At 40.5% G+C, this 21,690-nt stretch overlaps 1 protein-coding gene across 9 annotated transcripts in view; it reads left to right on the top strand.

Moving 5' to 3' along the window:
• GUCY1A1 (guanylate cyclase 1 soluble subunit alpha 1) overlaps positions 1-21,690 on the top strand; it is a 63,899-nt gene that overhangs the window by 28,724 nt on the left and 13,485 nt on the right. For all 9 annotated transcript variants that reach the window (XM_081811575.1, XM_031026482.2, XM_006727270.3 and 6 more), the window contains 7 exons: positions 267-635; positions 4,174-4,235; positions 8,116-8,174; positions 9,509-10,218; positions 11,594-12,079; positions 15,813-15,956; positions 19,291-19,445. In XM_081811575.1, the coding sequence (XP_081667701.1) occupies positions 381-635; positions 4,174-4,235; positions 8,116-8,174; positions 9,509-10,218; positions 11,594-12,079; positions 15,813-15,956; positions 19,291-19,445 (1,871 nt within the window). In that variant the 5' untranslated portion in view covers positions 267-380. The remainder of the gene's footprint in view (positions 1-266; positions 636-4,173; positions 4,236-8,115; positions 8,175-9,508; positions 10,219-11,593; positions 12,080-15,812; positions 15,957-19,290; positions 19,446-21,690) is intronic.

Here is a 21,690-nt window from a genome sequence, read left to right as displayed (position 1 = left end):
TAGGGACATTTGGGAGAAAATTATGCTCCATTCGAAAAATATTAAAACCAAGTATTTTACTAGGATACTAAAATGCACACATAGCAAATAAAGACCTTTACCGAATGGTTCATCCAATTTGGAACTGACATGTCCACCAGAATTTTCTTCTTACTTGAAAATGACATATGAATGTATGGTCTTTGCTTTTTTACACCTGCCTTTTTCTGGTTTTGTAAGTATACAAAATCACGTGTCTTTCTGTTCTGACTTTCTATTACCCATAGACACCCCAGTCACCAGTATCCTTGATCTGCTAGTGGCTTCCGCTGGTCAGTCCCACATAAGAAGAACGGCTCACCCAGAGGTGCTCTACAGCAGGGTGAGAGGCTACGAACACCATGTTCTGCACAAAGCTGAAGGATCTCAAGATCACAGGGGAATGCCCTTTGTCCTTACTGGCACCTGGGCAGGTTCCCAAGGAGCCAGGGGAAGAGATAGCAGGAAGCTCAGAGAGTGGCAAAGCAACTCTGCCCATCTGTCAGGATGTCCCTGAAAAGAATGTACAAAGAAGTCTTCCTCAAAGAAAGACCAGTAGGAGCCGAGTCTATCTTCATACGTTGGCGGAGAGTATTTGTAAACTGATTTTTCCCGAGGTGAGTGCTTGCCCTTTTGAGATTCTACTGATATTTTGAAAATTGTAAAAGAATATTTTTTAAGGAAAATGTTAACCCTTGCTTTCTCACTTGCAAGGCTCTAAGAAATGTGGACTATTTCCTGGAAACGTATAAAACCATTTCTTGAAAGCGATCATGTTCTTAAATATCAATGTTTAAGATCGTGAATTCTTTTCAACAGGATCCTGCACTCTGATGAGCTTTCTGACTTTGAGCCACCGCTTAGCCCCTCTTATCCTCAGCTTCCTTATCTGTGAAATGGTGGTAATAACAATACCTACTCCCTAGAGTTTTAATGAGCACGAAGGGACTTAATCCATGGCCCTTGCCATACCGTAAGTGCCTGTTAGTTGTTAGCTATTATCTTAAAATTAAATTCCTTGAAGAATAACTTACCTTCTACCCATTTTCTTCTAATCCCAAAGAGCATCGTATGTTCCCTGCCATTTGTTGAGGTGGGAAAATCTCCCTTTTCCTCCTCCGGCTCTGCGTCTGAAGTCTCTGCACAAGCCAGGCTTGACCTGTTTCCTTGAGTCAGAGTCATGGCCCCATGCTTGCACATTAGCTCGGACACTTCTTGATCTAGCTCTGTGAGCTGTGTAGCCTCATGCCCCTTTGAGATCCGGAGCACCTTCTGTTAATCCACCTATAAGAGAATCCTGGGGACAGGGCACGTACCTAATGAAGTCACATATCTTAGGAATAGAGGGATATGTGGAGAGCTCCTCTCCCCCTGCAGGGCTAACAGGAAGAGCAGCTGACAAGTCTTCATGATGTCTTCTTCCTCTGGCAGTGTTCACAGTTTTATATAAACTCACTTAATCTGAGAGATTGGACATTGATCTAATCTGACTCCAGCTATAATAATCCACTGAACATTTTTGATTCACCCAACACCCACCCTTTGCTTTGTGTGGAGCACTGAAGAACCACAGACTGCTGATTTTTAAAACTTAAAGGAACTTCAAAGGTAATCTTGTTTCATTTCCAGGAAGGACTTAGGGAGGTTAAACAACTTGACTAAAGTCACACAACTTCCGAAGGGCAGAGCATTACTCCTGTCAACAGTATGGTTAGGGTGACTGAGAAAGAAGGGACTAGCACTGAAGCTTGAAGATGGAGAAATTAGAATCAACAGAGAGTTGAGGGAACTTACTTCAAATACAGTTTTAACACAATAGGACTTTGGTTAATGGCCTTTGACATGGAAATATTTCATTATTCTCACCCCACCCCAGTTACTGGGCAGCCAGCTTTGGCTGGGATGGGTGACGTCATACTTCATAGGGAGTTGGTTGGCATCATCGTCTGGGAAGTGGTTGGGACTCTCATTTCCAAGAACAGAGTGAGACACACAGAGATGAACAGATGGTGAGGATGGGAAAGCTGGAGGGCTCCCATGCCTTCCCTGGGTCCTGTCATTACCATGTTCGCTTCATTATTGTGTTGGATAAATTTTGAATTCCTGCCATTGAAGTCAGACACACATCAGAATCTCTTTTAAAAACATTCTGGGGGCGCCTGGGTGGCTCAGTCAGTTGGGCGTCTGCCTTTGGCTCGGGTCGTGATCTCAGGATCGAGCCCCGCATCGGGCTCCCTGCTCAGTGGGAAACTTGCTTCTCCCTCTGCCTGCTGCTCCCCCTGCTTGTGTGTGCTCTCTCTCAAATAAATAAAGTCTTCAAAAAATTAAAAAAATATATTAAAAACATTCTGAATACCAACTCTAAATGATATTTTACCTTTTTTACTTTTTCTTCATTTGGAATAATCTGTATTGTTCGTGAACTCATAGGAATAAACATCAAAATTTGAATAGAGCATCATGTAGCAGGGAAGGTAAAGCTGTAGGAACTCTAGGGGGTAAAAGGGGTACATTTGGCATTAATGACTAGAACTCTGACAACTGAGACCATTTGCCTTATAACAGTACTTGCCGGATGCGTTTGGACTATGTAGTGATGAGTGTAGATCACTTCATCAACTGTCCAAACATCAGCATGTCTTTGATCAAATACAACTTTTTTTTTCACTGATTCTTTTTTATGTGGACAGATTTAATGCTTAGCCTACTGTTTAGTTTCAATTCTATCAGCAACCTAAAGGAGAGACTCAGAACGGCATTTGACAGCATTATAGTTCTTGTTTTAGATAATTAGATTTAACTCTGCAGTCATGGTGTTTTGGGTTTGTTTGGGGTTTTTTTGGCAGGGGAGGGGGCAAGTATCCTTAGAAGATTTAGAGTGGGGAGATGTCATTCCAGAGTAGTGGAATAAAAGGGCCTGAAAAGGTGTTATTGCTCATCCAATGCAAACTTTTCGTTTCTGTTTTTTCCAATAAATTCCAGATTTTTTCCCTAAGCTCTATATGCACTTTAAAACTAAAAATTCTTTCCATAACTCATTTTATTAAAACAGAAGCTTGCTCTATTTTGCTTAACTCCACTGCCTCATTTGACCAGTGGGAACTGTAAGAGGGATATAAATAGTTCTTAGGGAAAAAGGAATTTCCCAACTTGGAACATAACCAGAAAATTCTTTACTTTCCTCTGGGCAAACCACAGAAAGAATCAACAGTTATATATACACTTATAGATACATATGGTTTTTATATGGAATGCAAAACATTGGCAGCCCTGCTAACCAACGCTCTAAGTCCTACTTACCAACTAGTTAGAGAAAATAAACTGTTAACAGAGATTAATAGATCGTCAAGTATTTATGAAGTTTGGAGGCTTATATACAAATATAAGCAATATATACAAATAACTTAAAATGTGGAAAAACTCATGAAATACTCAGAAATCAATAAAAGAGAGTAAAAGTGTAAGTATTTGATGAAAATAATTAGTTCAAAGTAAGGAGATTAGTACAAGTTTGGGTAAATGCAAGATTTGTTTCAAATCAGGGATCAACTGACCTTGGTGAAAGCTTGGATTTAAGGTATTAGAGAAAGGGGAAAGACAGAGATAGCTCCAGAGTTTTCTAGGCCAGAACATGTAAATGAAATATGAAACATAAATTCGCATTTGTAGTTGAGAAAATCAGCAGGGGGGCCGGGTGTAGGGTTTGTGAAGAGAACAGGAATTTGCTTGGCTCGAGCCACGCTGAGATTGAAGTGTTGGCAGCACATCCAAGAGGATTTCCTGACCCAGCGGAAGTGGTGCTCACAATTCCTTCGTGGAAGACCTGGCATTACCAACTGGAGTCTTCTATTTGGATTCCGATTCAGGCTGACCTTGTTTTGTGGCTGTCCGTGAGACCACCCACAAAGTGCGAAGCCTGGGAGCCACAGCCCACATCATCCAAACTCAAGTTAGTCAAAGCTCATTGTTTCTTCCCAGAGTTGAGAAATTTATAGAAAATCAGTCTCCGTTTACAAAGCGTAAATTCACCGCACTCATCAGTAAAGTAATCATGTCTCTGCTTGATAGAAAAACTTCCAGGACAAATGTTTAAAATATCTATCTTCAAGTAAATTATTGAAGGGAACGTTTAAAACTTTTCTTCTCAATTTTTAGTTGGAGCGGCTGAACCTTGCACTTCAGAGGACACTGGCGAAACACAAACTAAAAGAAAGCAGGTAAATTGAACCACTTTAGGTTGTGTGAACCTCCCATTACACTTAACTGATAATCACTGCAAATAGACACCACTTAGTGAATGCGTCGACATTTTTTGAATCACTGTGGTATTCGAGAAACTGGACTAAGTGTTTTAACTGCCACTAATCTGAAAGTAAGTGCATTTATTTTTCACATTGAATACATCCCTGAGCTCAGATTTAAATAAAATGTTTAGGATTTTACAGCTGTTCAGGAAAAGGTAGAACTGAGTTTCAAGCCTGAGTTTTTCAGGAGCCCATGATTTTAACTATGTTGCCATATACTGCTGCTTTTAACAAGCTATAAAGCCTATTCTTTCCTACTAGAGGTAATGTCAATACTTCACAGGTAAGGCAGGGATCCCAGATGATCAGTACAGACTCCTGTCAAAAGGTGGAGCAGGGTCCCAGTGCAGGGGAGGGGGGGAGGGGGGCACCTCCCGCACACGTCAAACTTTCAGCTGCTGCAGCAGGAGGAGATTGAAAAAGAATCAAAGTTGGGAGAGTGGTTGAAAGGGAGAGGTTGGGGCGCCTGGGTGGCTCAGTCGTTAAGCGTCTGCCTTCGGCTCAGGTCATGGTCCCAGGGTGCTGGGATCGAGCCCCGCATCGAGCCCCGCATCGGGCTCCCTGCTCCGCGGGAAGCCTGCTTCTCCCTCTGCCACTCCCCCTGCTTGTGTTTCCTCTCTCGCTGTGTCTCTTTCTGTCAAATAAATAAATAAAATCTTTAAAAATAAATAAATGAAAGGGAGAGGTTGACTCAGGGGGCTTGAGGCAACAGCTGTTTATCAGTCCTAAGGGAAGTGTTTCCACATTTTTGTAACCCCTTTGGTTATATTTGTAGGCACTGGCTGAGTATCAATTCCATCTATACTTTTTTCTTGAACTCTGTCTTTGAAATTTGTTTAAAGAAAGGGTTTAAAGGATTAATATATAAGATAGTTTGTTTTTTGTTTTTGTTTTTGTTTTTGTTTTAAGCCGCTTTCTAGAGTTAATTTTTTCAAATACATCTTGGCACATTTACTGCGGGTGGGGAATTTGATTGGCCTTGTTTTTGATTCCTTGGAATCTCAAGGATTATTTCATTTGTAAATAATAGAATAAATACTTGGGTTCAAATTTGCAGAATTGAACATTGCAGCTTTGCAAACCAACACCGTTGTCGGGAATATGTTATACATTCATTCATCTGCCTATTTCTCATGAGTGGGTTATCTGTCCTTCATTTTCCCTGTTGACTAACTGGTCCCAGACTGCAGACAGCGGGCAAGCCAGGAATGGGTCAGGAGGGGTCCAGAAGGAGAGAGTGTGAATCTCTGTGTCTGACAGAAGCTTTGTTTACACAAGTGATAGGAAAAGCATTCCAGAATGCCTCTGACCTCAATTCTCAGTCAAGCTGATAAAATAGCCACCAGTCATTGTAGCTAGCTACTGTGTCTGTCTGCTTAAGTCCTTGGCAGCCAGTTGCCTCAAAATTGATTCGCAGGGCTTTGTGTTCTGAAATGTTCCAAGCCAGAGGCTGCAGGGGTTCAGTTAGGATGTATTCCCAGTGGTGTATCTCTTTAAAAATACCTCAAAACTTAAAAAAAAAAATCATTTTATTTGGAAATCTGAAAAGCTTTTTTTTTACCGTTTCCTTGATTTCTTAAAGAGCTGATCATACTTTTAAATTGTGCTAATGATAATTATTCAATCGTTGAAATAAGATGACAAACCTTTTTTCTCATGACTGCCTGCTGATAGGCTAAATGGCTTCTTCTGTTTTGCTTTTTTTTAGTTCTTGGATATATTTTTTGTTTCCTTTTTCCCCCCATCTTCATTTTGGAAAGTCAGCTGCCATTTCTACTGCTCTCAGCCTGCCATCCACTGAACATAACTCTTTTTTTGGACTATTTATTATCTTATATGATTTGAAAAGAAAAAATCAATATATTAAACAATAAACTGTCCCTAAATGAAGACTGGAGCCCTCTGCCCCCCACCTTTTAAGTGAATGAATTTTAATACAGTCATTGTGATATCTCTCTGGGTTGGTTTCACAGAGAGCTTTTGCTTTGTTTCTTTTCTTGGGAATCTTCTTTTTTTTTTTTTTTTAAAGATTTTATTTATTCATTTGAGACACAGAGATAGAGAGAGAGAGCATGAGAGGGGAGAGGCAGAGGCAGAGGGAGAAGCAGGCTCCCCGCTGAGCCAGGAGCCGGATGCGGGGCTGGATCCCAGGACCCTGGGATCATGACCTGAGCTGAAGGCGGACGCTTAACCATCTGAGCCACCCAGGCGCCCCTTCCTGGGATCTTCTGATCACATCAGCATATCTGTGCATGGCTGGTATGTGTGTGTGAGTGTGTGTATGTGTACGTGTGTGTGTATGTGTGTGTGTGTACAAGCACACACATATTTGCGGGCACATATGCAGGTTTAGTCTCTTTTTTTAAAGGTCAAGACAGAGAACTTATTTTTATTTGCATTATGTGCTGTTTGCACTCAGTTTTGCTCACATCTCATATCATGGGTGCAGGGAATTGACAGAATTAGGGTTCTCTGAGCAGAAATGCTCTCATTCTTTAGGAAAACAAAACAGGAATTGCTTAAATGAGAAAAATAAGCAAATCTGAAGAAGATTAACATAAAATAATATATAACAAGAAGTTTGGGGATATCTAGACTCAAACTAAATATAAAATTAGATAGTGAACCTCAACCAATTTAGATAAGGAAGTATTTCTACCTAGCATTTTAAACAGTTATAAGCAATGTACCTTTTATGTGATAAAGTAGTGGACTGAGCAGTTTTCCTTCTTGAAAATATTTCGTTTTGAAACTTCTCTACATGTATTGTGTTTTATTGAAACCTGTTTAAAATTTAGATTTTTGCCTGTTTGTAAACTTGGCTTATCTAATGGTAAATTGAACTACAAATAGAACCTTAGGTGTCTTTTAACATGTGTTAGTAATTTGGTCATAACAAGTCATCACTATCAGAAATCATCAAAAAACAAATAGGCAAACATGAATCAATAAGTCATCTACTCAAAATTACCAAAACTTTTTATCAGTCAAAATGTATGCTATTATATTATCAACTTCTGTGCTGTAAAAACCAATGCAGTAATTGAATAAAGAATAGATTTCTTTAGTTACTAATTTTTATACACATAGCTCAATGTAATAATGCTGGAGAGTTAAATATATAGAACCTTAAACTCAGAAGCAAGATATGCTATGTATTTGTTTTAGAAAAAAGATAGTGGGGGCACCTGGGTGGCTCAGTCCCTTAAGTGACTGCCTTCAACTCAGGTCATGATCCCAGGGTCCTGGAATGGAACCCCGAGTCGGACTCTCTGTTCAGCGGGGAGTCTCCTTCTCCCTCTGCCTGCTGCTCTCCCTGCTTGTGCCCTCTCTCTCTCTTGCTCTCTCTCACTCTCTCTGTCAAATAAATAAATAAAATTTAAAAAAAAAAAGAAAAGAAAAAAGATAGTGGAACTTAAAAAGTGAAATCCATCAGTATGTAAATTTTTCTTCTTGGTTGTGTTATCAGAAAAACCCTGGGTGGCTTTATTACCATCCTTACTTGCCCATTTCATATGCTGGTTCCTTGCCAGTGTAAACCTCTATAGTATTAGCCTAGGTAAAGTTAACTTACAAGGTATATATGCTTCAAAAAAATGAGGAAACACTCCAAATCAGGTATATTTTGGGGTTGCACATGTCGTTGCTCCTTTCTTGTAAACTTGATAGTCACGATTTGCCTCTACAGAAAAGGCAGCTCAAACTATTTTCTGTCGTCATGTCTGTATGTTATAATCAGAAGTTGTAGCATTCATTTGTCAGTTTATAATTTAAGATGTTGACATATTTTCAGGATATCTTTGGAAAGAGAAGACTTGGAAAAAATAATTACAGACCACGCAATTGCAGCAGGTAATAGAATTGTTTAAGTATATGTAATTAGGGAGTAATTATTCTTACAGAACTAATATTTTACCTATAAACTAATATTTGCTATTAGTAGAAATATTTACCTGTAGAACTAAAATTTTGTCCTAAAATATTCATATTTATTTTTTGGTGACTTCCAGTGTGAAGTATTCAGTATTATGTATTGTGTTAACATAAAGAGTAATTCTTTTTCATGCTGTGTATTTTTGTTTGACCGAAAACATTTCCTCTTCTTTATAATGTTTATTTGCTAAGACACAGATAAGGCTGCATGGGAAGCTGACTCATAGACATTTACATGCTTTGGCCTTGAACTTAACTAAGTATTCTTCATTTATTCATGAAAAATTTTATTCAACAAAGTAAAATAAAGAATGTTTTTGAAGGTTGGAAGCAATCCTGGGAAAAAGGATTAGCAGGGTTCTCATATTAATGATTAGTTTGAGGGAAGCAAGTACATGAGTAACTTTGTCGTACTGTCCTTTTCAAAGTTGGAGGACAGGGACCAATGGGTTAAATCTTTCTGAAGATACAAGATACTAAGAATTTAATGATGATGGTGATGGCTGACATACTGAGCCCTCCCTGGGAGCTGGGCACTATTTTAAACATAGTCTCTCCACATCACAACAGTGCAATGGAAAGGGCACTATTGTTCTTCCAAATTACAGATGAGAGAAAAAATGATACACAAAATTTAAAGAATAAAGGAGATTAGGGAAGGAGAAGTTACAGGAAGTAAATTCCAAACAAATATTCAGGTAACATTAAACAACAAGAATGCTGTTTTGCTTAAAAAAAAAAAAATTAAAAATGACTTTGTATCATCTCTAAAGAAAAATATGACAAAATTGAGTTTCATAACTGGTGACTTTAAATTCATTCCTGTTTGACATTCCTACTGCTGGAGGCCCTCCAAGTGGGGACAGTGCCCCTTCACCAAGATGTACTGTGTTTGTCATTAACAGAATGACGGGAGAGCTTTTTCTGAAATGAACCTGATTCTGTAATACTGATTGTTCTTTTGTAAGAACAGTCTCTTCAGGGAGATTAAAAGTCATATAGTATACTTAATTTATCATTCTTTTGTAATTAACTGATGGGGAATTTTTATTTGGCGTTTCCAGAGTTGTAGAAACTCACCTACATAGATAATCTGAATATAGATGGCTAATTTTGGTGGAAACTCTTGTTACCAGACATAATGGGGACCAGATCATCCCATCAAATGGTGTTAAAAATAGTAGTTAACTGTACTTCAGCTCTTCCAGGAACGATAGAGTTGATATGGCAGAAAAGGTATTCTTTGCTTTCAGGAGTTCCAGTGGAAATCGTCAAAGAATCTCTCGGGGAAGAGCTTTTCAAAATATGTTACGAGGAAGACGAACACATCCTGGGTGTGGTTGGAGGAACCCTCAAAGATTTTTTAAATAGCTTCAGCACCCTTCTGAAACAGAGCGGCCATTACCAAGGAGCAGAAAAGAGAGGCGGGTTTGAGGACGCTTCCATTCTGTGCCTGGATAAAGATCAGGATTTCTTAAATGTATACTATTTTTTCCCTAAGAAAATCACGTCCCTGATTCTTCCTGGCATCATTAAGGCTGCTGCGCGCGTGTTGTACGAAACCGAAGTTGAAGTGTCTCTCCTGCCTCCCTGCTTCCGAAATGATTGCAGCGAGTTCGTCAATCAGCCCTATCTGTTGTATTCCCTTCATGTCAAAAGCACCAAACCATCCCTGTCCCCGGGCAAACCCCAGTCCTCGCTGGTGATCCCCGCTTCCCTCTTCTGTAAGACCTTTCCTTTCCATTTCATGTTTGACAAGGACTTGACGATTCTGCAGTTTGGCCATGGCATTCGAAGGCTGATGAACAGGAGAGACTTTCAAGGAAAGCCGAATTTTGAAGAGTACTTTGAGATTCTGACTCCCAGAATCAACCAAACGTTTAGTGGAATCATGGCTATGTTGAACATGCAGTTTGTCATCCGAGTGAGGAGGTGGGACAACTCTGTGAAGAAATCTTCAAGGGTAAGGAAAATGTCATAGTAGTTGGAATATGAGAAATGATTTCATTTCTTGTTTAAGGACTAGAAACAAAAAGGTAGGAAGATAGGCATCACTTCAAATGTTTTGATGAAACACCGGTATGTTTGAGACAATTCTAATATAATTTTAAGGCTGACATAATTTACAACAAAATCCTTTCTTCATTCATTTGCTTGCTTACTTGATTCGTTACTTCACAAATATTTATTGGATGCGGTCTACCTTTTAAAATCCTCTCAGAGTATTTTATAAGCCGAAGTAGATAAATATTTATATAAAAATATGTTTTCGATCATCATCAAATAGCTGGCAGTTTGGAGTAACAAGAGGCATTATTCTGCAACAAACAAACAAAAACTACTTGTTTCTTAGAGGAGACAACTAAATGGACTTTTTAATCAATATTTAATAGACATGGAAAATCAATAACTTTTTTAATTGTTAGAGAATGTTGTGGGGGGTTGTTCTTATGGTAGAGAATTTGGGTAATTATTTAGTCCAAGGAAAGAGTTTGCAAACTCATAGTTGTTGGTACAAGCAAAGCTAATATTCAGGCTTATATGCATATAACTTTTAAACGTGCATAATTCCAGGAGATGTGCAGTTTGTTCCCAAAATGAAAACAGTTTTACTACTTTTTATCATAAAAGCAATGTAGCTAAATGCTCAAAATAGGTAATACTTAAAGATGTTCACTGCAGCCAAAAAATCAAAGACATTAGTTAGATACATTTTTGTGTGTGTGAAACAAAACAAAATACTACTTGCAACTTCCTTTTTCTCACTAAACAACACATTTCGGGCATTCTTCCCTGTCGTGAGGTATAGGCCTATTTCCTTTTTCCAAAGACTGTATAGAATCCCATTGTATGCTTGTCTCCTACCTAAGGACATTGGGGTTGATTTTGACTCTTTGCTGCAGGGAACACACTTATACGTATTTGTTCTCACTCATACAGTAAACCAGGATGATCACCTACAGCCTCACGTATCTCAAGGCTTCCTAGGTACAATCCTTTATGCTATCTGCTACTATGAAAAGAATATAATAGCAGAAGCATCAGCATTCCCCCTAGTGAGAAAGCCTTGAGGCAATAATTTTTTGCATTTTTTTATTGAAAATCATGATCTCTATGAAGAGTTATTCCAATCTGTCCGTTCTTCAAATGCCCACGTGCATTTTAGAATGCACAGTACATTGGAACTATAAGAAAGCATATTGTTCCTTTTCAGCAGGTAGAAAAAAACCATTTAGACACAAAGGAATCACAACTGTATGTTCTGCCTTTCCTTTTGTCTCAAAAAGGTGTTGGAAACTGAAATAAACCATGACAATTGGTTTGCCTTTGCTTCCCAGGTTATGGACCTCAAAGGCCAAATGATCTACATTGTTGAATCCAGTGCAATCTTGTTCTTGGGGTCACCCTGTGTGGACAGATTAGAAGATTTTACGGGACGAGGGCTCTACCTCTCAGACATCCCAATTCACAATGCGCTGAGGGATGTAGTCTTGATAGGAGAGCAAGCCAGAGCGCAAGATGGTCTGAAGAAGAGGCTGGGCAAGCTGAAGGCCACCCTTGAGCAAGCCCACCAAGCCCTGGAGGAGGAGAAGAAGAAGACGGTGGATCTCCTGTGCTCCATATTTCCCTGCGAGGTTGCGCAGCAGCTGTGGCAAGGGCAAGTTGTGCAAGCCAAGAGGTTCAGTGACGTCACCATGCTTTTCTCAGACATCGTGGGGTTCACGGCCATCTGCTCCCAGTGCTCCCCGCTGCAGGTCATCACCATGCTCAATGCACTCTACACTCGCTTTGACCAGCAGTGCGGCGAGCTGGATGTCTACAAGGTAGGGGTGGAGGAGGGCAAGGCCCATTTGACAGGCAGAAGACACTGAGGAAAAGCACGGCAGCCAGGACCCCCCGAGTTACCGAGTTACCGTGCAGATGAAAGGCTTTCCCTGCAAGCCACGTCCTGGGAGCAGGCATTGTGTGTTAACCATGTGGGTGTGCTCTAGCCAGAAATAGCTCCGAATCTGCTCAGAAACAGAGATAATTATTCCATGAAAGAACTGCCCCATTGTCTTCTCAAAGAATAAGCATAGAATGGAGGGGTGATAGGCTGAGTGGAGGATGGGGTGTAGGATGCGTGAACGGGTACAGTTTAAAAGTCAGTGAACGTGACACTGGACTGTGGCAACTGAGTTGAATTATCAAGCATGAGATAATTCCAGGTATGACTTGCATGGGGAAAAGTTATCCTCTGTGAAAGTACAGAAGAAACATGAGGAGTAATACTACTTTTCATAGTAGGACTATACAAACTATCTTTTCATAGAGGAGTATACAAACTATCTTCAAATAGGTTAACTCAATATGGAGTTAACGTGATACTTAGTATGGCTGATTAAGAGGGAAAAAACACTGACTTAAGGCATTATTGAAGAGAGGCCAAGGGCAGAGACAGAGACAGAGAGGCCTGTCTTCAAATCTTGTTCTCTACTTGCTTTGTAAGGTGAGAAAGTGGAATAGCCTTTCTCATTTCTAAAACAGAAAGTAATATCCACCTACACCGTTTAGATGCATGAATAACATACATTATGTTTCATGAACAGGTCTATTACCAAGATGATGGTAAATAATATCTGTTATTCATGATGTAGCAGGGTTTACTGAGTGTCTACCACGTACTGGGCATCATTCTAGGCACAGGGAGGCTCAGTAATTGTCTCTAACGAGTACTAGCCCTTTTTTTTTTTTAAATGTTAACTCAATTAGCCATAAGAGAACTAATGAAGTGATTTTGTGTTCTGTGTTTCTAGAATTAAAGCCTATTTTTTACTAATTTAAAGTCTTTCACATTATTCTCGCCACTGGCATTAAGAATAAAGCACCCTTCTCATTTGTGTGGCTTGAATCACCTTTTAGTTTGTCGCATACAATCTGGCGTTTCAGAGATTCACCCAACATGAAATAAATACATTATTGAGGAAAAGACAAATATTATTTATGGGAATACATAAGCCTCTGCTTTGTTCCAATCTAGCCGCTCGAAATAAAACCTTCCTTTTAAGAATTTCCAGCAGGAGGGCGCCTGGGTGGCTCAGTCGTTAAGCGTCTGCCTTCGGCTCAGGTCATGATCCCAGGGTCCTGGGATCGAGTCCCACATCGGGCTCCCTGCTCCGCGGGAGGCCTGCTTCTCCCTTTCCCACTCCCCCTGCTTGTGTTCCCTCTCTCGTTCTCTCTCTCTGTCAAATAAATAAATAAAATCTTTAAAAAAAAAAAAAAAAGAATTTCCAGCAGGAAATTCCAGACAGAGCCATGATCCCCCTGGGGGAAAAAAAAAAAAAAGAGGTCCCTGTATAATTACTGATAAAATAATTGGCTTTTGTTAGGTTAAACTTGATGGCCTCTTGTGGAATTTACTATATTTGTTTGTAGATAGTTTCTATCTTGACATTGTCTCTTCTGGGAATTGTAAGAAGAAAGTCTCGCTCTCGCTTGCAGCTGCTGTGCTTGCTAACAGAGGCGGTAGGCTTCTTCTACAAATTTCTACTTGTTGAAACTAAAACAATTCAGTTATTCCAACAAGTATTCAGAATCTGTGCTCCTTACCACATGGATAGTAGCCACAGTTCCGTGGTTAATCCGTCCACAACCCAAGCTAGATAGTGAATCATCTGCTCTGTCCTTATTCCCACCTTCTCTTCACTTCTGATTTTGCATGAAAATACCTGGAGACAGCTATGAATAAATCAGGAAGGATCTTCACCAGGAGATAAATGTAAGATGCACAGAATGTGTAATCATTTGCTCGCCTGTGAGTGTGGTGGCTTCCAAGGAACAGTCTAGCTTCTTTTTCCTCCCAGGACCTGTTTGTACCAGGACTTTATTTAATTTCATTTTCTTGTTGTCTTTTAGTCTTTTGTTCATTTTTCAATTTATTCAGTATTCATTTATTGTTTTAGCGCATTTTTACTGTCAGCCAGGGTTGGCCAGCATGAATGGAAAGATCTCATATGTGGGGGTAGAGGAGGGAGGGGCTGACCACTGCCAGATTTCCATACCACAAGGTGAAAGCCTGATTGAGAACACAGGCTTCTGTGATAGCGTAGAGAATGGGCATCTAACACCAAGTAGGAGTGAGGGCGCCACTTCTTCTAATTAAGTAACACTTATTGGGCACATGAGATATGTTAGCCATTATTTTAGGCACTTCTTATATATTCGTTGCTGAGGAAAATCTTATAAGAGGCACTGCCACCTGGTTCAGTTGGTAGCAAATATACTGGGCACTGGTAATTGAGGAGTTTAGTAAAACAGGCAAACTGAGAGAGCTAACATTCTACTGGGGAAAAGAAGGAACATGAACCAATGAGTAAATTTATAGCATTCCAACTGGTGTGCTATTCTGGATAAAGCTGAGGAGGAGAAGTGCAGAAGGTAAGGGTGATTGCTGTTTTATAGAGGGCAGTTGCGAGAGGCGTTTCTCACGTGGGGATGTTTTAGCAGGCACTGGAAGAAATGAGGGACACGCCAAGTGGCTCTCTGCAGGAGATTGTTCCAGCCAAAGGAATAGCAAATGGGAACATGTTTGGTACGTTTGAGGGATAACAGGAGGCCAATGGCACTGGGACAAAGTGGAGCAAAAGAGAGGATGAAGAAATAAAATCAGAGATTAGCAGAAAGGTCAGAAGAACGTTGGGGGCATTTTAAGAGTTTCAGCATTGATTCTGAGTGAAATGGAGAATCACTGAAGGTTTGTCTCCCTTTCTTTTTTCCTTTCTCATCTCCCTCCATGCTAGAAGGTTTGGATAAGAAGAGTGATATGATCTAATAAGTTAAAATAAATATTTAGAGGAGAAGAAAAATGCAATGATGAAGATTTGGTGGATTATTTGTGGATTTAAATTAAGCAGTAGCTTTGTCATCAGCATCACGGATAGATAAAAATCCCGTTACAACAATGTAATGACAATGATAACACTTGGAATTTGTAGGACAGCTTGATTTTCAATAGCCTTCCAAGCACCCTTGTTTGACATCTTGATTTCTATACTTCGTGACTGATATTCATGGAGACCTACTTATAGTTGCTCTGAGAATCCCCAAATCCTTTTGAAAAACTATGATGTCTTAGTTTCATATCACACATTCTTGCTAACTTCATATGACATTGATTGAGCAGGGACCGTTTAAAACACTGCACACGAAGAGGATATAAAATCAGCAAGTGATTCCAACATCTTTAAGCAATTTGTTATAAACACAAGCTATCATTTACATTACATCATTGGCCTCTACAGAGCCACTTTACATGGTGGGGGGGAAACAAAAGGTGAAATGCTGTGTTGAGTCAGCAGCTAGTCTGGGAGTAGAAGCCACCTCCTGACGTTTGCTCCCAGGACCACACTGTCCTCCAGAGCAGCGCCTGATGTAAAGGCGTCTAAACTTGATGAATTTCATGAAAGAGAAAGCCATTTCTGAGAGTGTCTGATTTACTCTGATTTTCCAGAAGGCCTGACCTTCACTGCCCTTCTTTCCGAACTTGTATTTGTAATACGGAAACTCTGGTATGTGCAGGTGGAGACCATTGGCGACGCATACTGTGTGGCCGGGGGACTACACAAAGAAAGTGACACCCATGCTGTTCAGATAGCACTGATGGCCCTGAAGATGATGGAGCTCTCTGATGAAGTTATGTCTCCCCACGGAGAACCTATCAAGGTAAGACAGATCGTATACTGCCCAGCAAAGGTCATGGAGAGTACACGCTTATTAATTAGCTACCCAAAGAATAGTGCATCAGTCGGGGTCTGGTTGCAGAGAGCAAAATCTCTTAAGTGGTGGAAGCCGGGAAACATTTACGATTGGGTCTCCAGTGGCTCACAGAATCACCAGGAGGACAAACGAAGCCATCTATAAATGAAACCTTCAAAAAATGGCTCCCAAAGCTGCTCTTCAGAGCCCTTGTTTTTTTCCCGAGATCAAGCAGTTGGCTCCAGAACTCTACCACCTCAGCTGCAGTCAGGAAACCGCTATGTTCAGAAAGCTGCTGCCTCTATTATTGGCTGCCTCTATTATTGAACAAAACCACACTTATAATTTGAATCAGTAACATGGAAATCCCTCATCGTGACCTTCACAAGATGAGGGACCGGAAACGGGGCTCTCCGCTAAGCATGCCGTAGAAAACCCAGAGGCTGCCACCGTGCTGCTTGCTCTTGGAAGCCGCAGAGGTGCAGTCATAGCCGAAAGCCTGGCTTCCAAACCTCTTGCAAGTGTATCTGATTCACCAAACCGAAATGCACCTAGAAAATGCAAGGGAGTTGGAACACGTCATTTTTAGTCTTCCAATCCCTGCAGGGGAGGACATTACACTATAATGAAAATTGACTGCTGATCCACCCCAATATTTTCCAAAGCACATAATACTCTAAAATTTCTAGATTATCTAAGAATAACGTCTTATTACAGATGAGAAGATAAAATTACTAGGCATTATAGTTTAATAGAATACAAGAAGATTACCTTTATTTGTCCTAATTGAGTGAATCTGCTACTTAATTTTTATAGAACAGTTCTCAATTGATGATCTTCAGAAATGGGACTTTGAGGGGCACCTGGGTGGCTCAGTCGGTTGGACGTCTGCCTTCAGGTCAGGTCATGATCCCAGGGTCCTGGGATCGAGCCCCGCATCAGGCTCCTTGCTCAGCGGGAAGTCTACTTCTTCCTCTCCCCCGGGCTCATGCTCTCTCTCTCACTCTCAAATAAATAAAATCTTAAAAAAAAAAAAAAAAGAAATGGGACTTTGAAGTCATATAGAATCCTATCTGGCATGCTATAAAATAATAGAGAAATGAGAGAAAAAAATGTAAAATACAAAACTATAATACTTAGAAGTGTAGCCTTGGCTCTCTTCATAATAGAAGCCATATGTTGAGCCCAGCCTTTTTCTCCTTCTTACCCTGCTACCCGGTGGAATAGAATCAAAGTGAAAGAATAGGAAATATTTCCTTTTTTTTCAAGCTCTATGTGTTTCTCCAACATGCCATATGTATAAATCATCTATCACTGCTGATTTCCTTGCTAGCATCCACCCACTCCGACTTAAAAAGCTGCAGGTGGAATGTTGATAGAAACCAGAGGGCTGAATGTGGCAGGAAAAGTCAGTAAGTGCAAACTGAACTCGGAAACAGACTTCTGTTACCCTCCTTCCTGAAATTCCCAAGGCGTCTATGATGAGACACGTGCTGTGGCAGACGTGGTCCCCAAATGGAAGACTTCCCCAGCAGGTTTCCATTCAGGGCGTGCTGCGCATCTTAAACTTTGGATCATTTTCTTATGAATTCGAAACGAAATTTGTGTATTTGCTGGTGAATTTGAAAAGTTCCCTGATAAGAAAGCTGTGGAGTTGAGAGCGAAATTCAGAACTGGAAAAGGGAAGAGAGGGAGGGAGAGCAGCATGGGAGGAACCAAGAGGCATTTACTTTATCTGCCTTGTTTGGATTGATTGATTGATTGATTATGAAATAGAAAAAATTTTATCATAAATTTATCAGAGACAAAGCTAGAATAACTAAGTACAGAGAGAGAAACGGGTTTAACCAGGGGAGTGCCCAAAGAGAGCAGCCTGATCTAACTTATGTGCTAAAATTGTGTTTGATATTTATACAGAGAAGATAGCCTTTTGCTCATATTGATCAGATGGAATATGTGCAAAACCACATTTTCCTAAAGAAAAAAATGCCAGATATAACGGATAACTAAGCTTTGCTGATTAAAATGAAAATGTGACAAAGAAGGGACTCTAAAACTAATTCAATCCTGTATTTTATAGATGAGGAAATAATGAACAGGACATAAAGAGACTCACAGAAAGTCAGACTATCCATTGTTAACAGAGTTTGGTTGCGAATGCAGGTCTCCTGATCATACTATAGTGCTTTTGTTTGAAAATTGTGCAAAATTCATGATTTGACGTCTTATAAGCAAATGATTCTGCAACATTGTTAGCAGATACCTAAAATCAGTTGTAAAACTAAGCTAAACTGGAGTCTTCTGAATTCTGAACAACATTAAATCATTGAGTACTTAGCCTTTGTTTAAAATGCATATATCTAATGAAACTTTTTTTAAATGGTCAACTGAACAGAGAACTTGAAAAGAATGAACATGGTGCCCGATTGTCATATAAAATATGTGACTTTAAATTTAACTTACTGTATCTTTAACTTACTGTATCTTAGCAGCAATTTCAGAATTTGTACATCCCCTGAGATCATCAAGAATTCAGATCTTACAGAAGATGCCAGTTTAAAATATTGTTTTAATTGTTCTCCAAATCACTGGTAACCTTCAGAATTCCTAAACTTTTACCCCAGCATATCCCAGACCACACCTTATATCTAGATAATGGCACCGCTCTGGTTTTCCCTGCGTTCGGGTGGGTTTAACAAAAGTGTCTATGTGGTCATTGCGATGCAGGTCTAAGCAACCCCAGCTCTGCTTCCTCTGTCTGTGATGTGTTCTACTTGAACATCACAGTTCCTTTCTCCTTTCACATTCATCATTGAAGAGCGGGGAAGTGTCTGTCATAAAGTTCTTTGTATCCTTTATATTCTAAAAGCCGGCTTCTCCTGCCCTTCTCTGACAGTGCGTTAGGAAGCAACCCCTGGGGGCCAGGAATTCTATCTCCCTTGATGGACAGAGCAGGTTCACGTATAAACAGCCCACAGATGCTTCGCCTTGTCACTCTGGTGACTGTGATAGGGATGCATGGAAATGTGTTTCAGACACTGAAGGCAGCTGAAACAAAGGTGCTTTGTGGAACAGACCTCAGTGCATAGTGGAGAAGAGTTAAGAGGTGTGACTGATTTTGTACTAGTAATTTTTAATTGGATGCGAGTAGAGGGAAGTTGGCAGGAGGTCTTGTGGAAGGGTGGAATGGTGTAGTGACAGTGAAGGGTAAAATCTTGTAAAGGGCATTCATACAGTACTGACGAGCGAGCGCCAAGTATTTTGCCAGTGACGAGGACATTGTGTTACTTTTGGCTTTCAGATGCGAATTGGACTGCACTCTGGGTCAGTTTTTGCTGGAGTCGTTGGCGTTAAAATGCCTCGCTACTGTCTTTTTGGAAACAATGTCACCTTGGCGAACAAATTTGAGTCCTGCAGTGTACCACGGAAAATCAATGTCAGCCCAACAACGTACAGGTACGTTCTTCTTTTCATTTATACACAGTTGTCATTGTTTATATTATCGTCCATAACATTTTCTTACGTAGATAATCTGACAAGAAAGAGAAAAGCAATAATTTTATCATCCTCACCTTTTTTAAAATTACTCAGCATCATGAGAACGACTCTGAGATATTTGTAGCCCAGATGTAACCCTTAACACACATCCTATTTTCCCCCACTAATATTCTTTTCAAAGCACGTATTAATGCTCTCCATACTTTGATGGTTATTCTGACAGCAGAACCATCCTGGCACTAGCCACCCAGACTTAGCATGGTCCCCACAAGTTATAGGGCATGGTCCTCAACATGCCCTTAGCTCAAGTGCCAGACAGGGAGACGTTTCATCTCATTTTAAGAATCCAGTTATAGGGCGCCTGGGTGGCTAAGTCGTTAAGCGTCTGCCTTCGGCTCGGGTCATGATCCCAGGGTCCTGGCATCGAGCCTTGGTCGGGCTCCCTGCTCAGTGGGAAGCTTGCTTTTCCCTCTCCCGCTCCCCCTGCTGTGTTCTCTCTCTCGCTGTGTCTCTCTGTGTCAAATAAATAAATAAAATCTTTAAAAAAAATAAGAATCCAATTACAACGGAAATGCTTGAATAACAAAATGTGTTCCAGATACGTGTGGTAGCTAACATACCAAACTGTACCAAGCAATTTATCGTTCTTGTTCTCAGAGACAGCTATTTTATAGCATCTTCTTTCTCCTTAAAACTCCACAGCCTTGGGCGCCTGGGTGGCTCAGTTAGTTAAACGACTGCCTTCGGCTCCGGTCATGATTCTGGAGTCCCGGGATCGAGTCCCACATCGGGCTCCCTGCTCAGCAGGGGGTCTGCTTCTCCCTCTGACCCTCCCCCCTCTCATGCTCTCTCTCTCTCTCAAATAAATAAATAAAAATCTTTGGAAAAAAAAAAAAAAAACTCCCCAGCCTTTCCTTTCCACCCCTGGCTCTAAGTCGATAACTTCACTTCATATTTCACAGGAGAAGATAAAAATGCATCAGATAAGCACATCACCACCTTCTCCAGGGCAGACGCCATTAACCTAGCTCCCCCGGGGCCCTGGTCTTAGGCTCTTGTTGGGGTGACAGTGCCACCCTCCGTGCTGCTCCTCTTCCAGACGATCCCCCCAGGTTTGCTCTGAGTGCTGCCACATCACTCGCTTTCTCAAAAACTTGTCTCCTGAAAATACCTGCTCTCCCTCTACGATTAATTTCTCTGGTGAAACGATTATTCCCATCAGAATACAGACATATCTTACTATCAGACCTCTTAAAATAGTATATTCCTTGTTTCCAAGTGTATCTTAGCTACCCCCCTATATTTCTATTCCTTTTTCCAGCAAAACTCGTTGCAAGAGTAGTTCATGCTCACCGTCTCTATTTTTTTTTTTTACCTCCCATTGGCTCTCTGACTCACACCGATCGGCATGTGTCCCTTGCACTCCATTGAAATGGTTCTTATCAGGGTCATCGGTGTCCCTTGCGAAAATCATGGTCAGTTCTCTCCCCTTATCTGCCTCAACATCTCAATGGTAACTGAATAGCTTGACCACTCTCTCTGTTGAATGTTTTCGTCTTAGGCTTTTGTGACACCACACTCACCTGGTTTTCTCATTACCCCGTGACTTCACCGTCTCAGTGTTTTGTGTTGTTACTCTTTCCCTACCAAACCTTCAAAGTGCCCAGAGCTCTGTCCCCATTGTCTTCTATGTCTGGACTTTATTCACTCACGTTTTTTGTTTTTTTTTTTTTTAAATCTCTAGCCCATCCCACAATTCTCCACTGAGCTACAGACTTGTGTATCTTATTCTATATTTCTATTCAGATGACTAAGTGACAAATTAAAATTAACATGATCATCTTAGAACAAATGATTTCCCATATACCAGAGCCTGATGAAATATCCACTCCCCCCATCCAGACTAGCTTTATCAATCTCCTTAAAATGGCACCACCATCTACCGCGTTCCTCCGACTCTAAATCTCAGAGTGATCATTGCTTTCTCCCCCCACAATTTACCACATCCACCTACAAATTATATCCTGAATACATCTTTTTTCACTTCCTTCAGGACTGCACCCCAAGGCAAGGCTCCCTCCTCTGTCCCACCGAAGCCAACCCAGGATCCTCCTCACCCTTCTGCTTGCTTTCTTTTCTTTTTTTTTTTTTATTCTTATGTTAATCCCCATACATTATATCATTAGTTCTAGATGAAGCGTTC

The sequence above is a fragment of the Leptonychotes weddellii genome, chromosome 2 (genome assembly GCF_054177405.1).
Source record: "Leptonychotes weddellii isolate Sample4059 chromosome 2, ASM5417740v2, whole genome shotgun sequence".
NCBI lineage: Eukaryota > Metazoa > Chordata > Mammalia > Carnivora > Phocidae > Leptonychotes > Leptonychotes weddellii.
The sequence above is the reverse complement of the archived record's forward strand: the minus strand, read 5'-3'. Positions and strand labels throughout refer to the sequence as shown.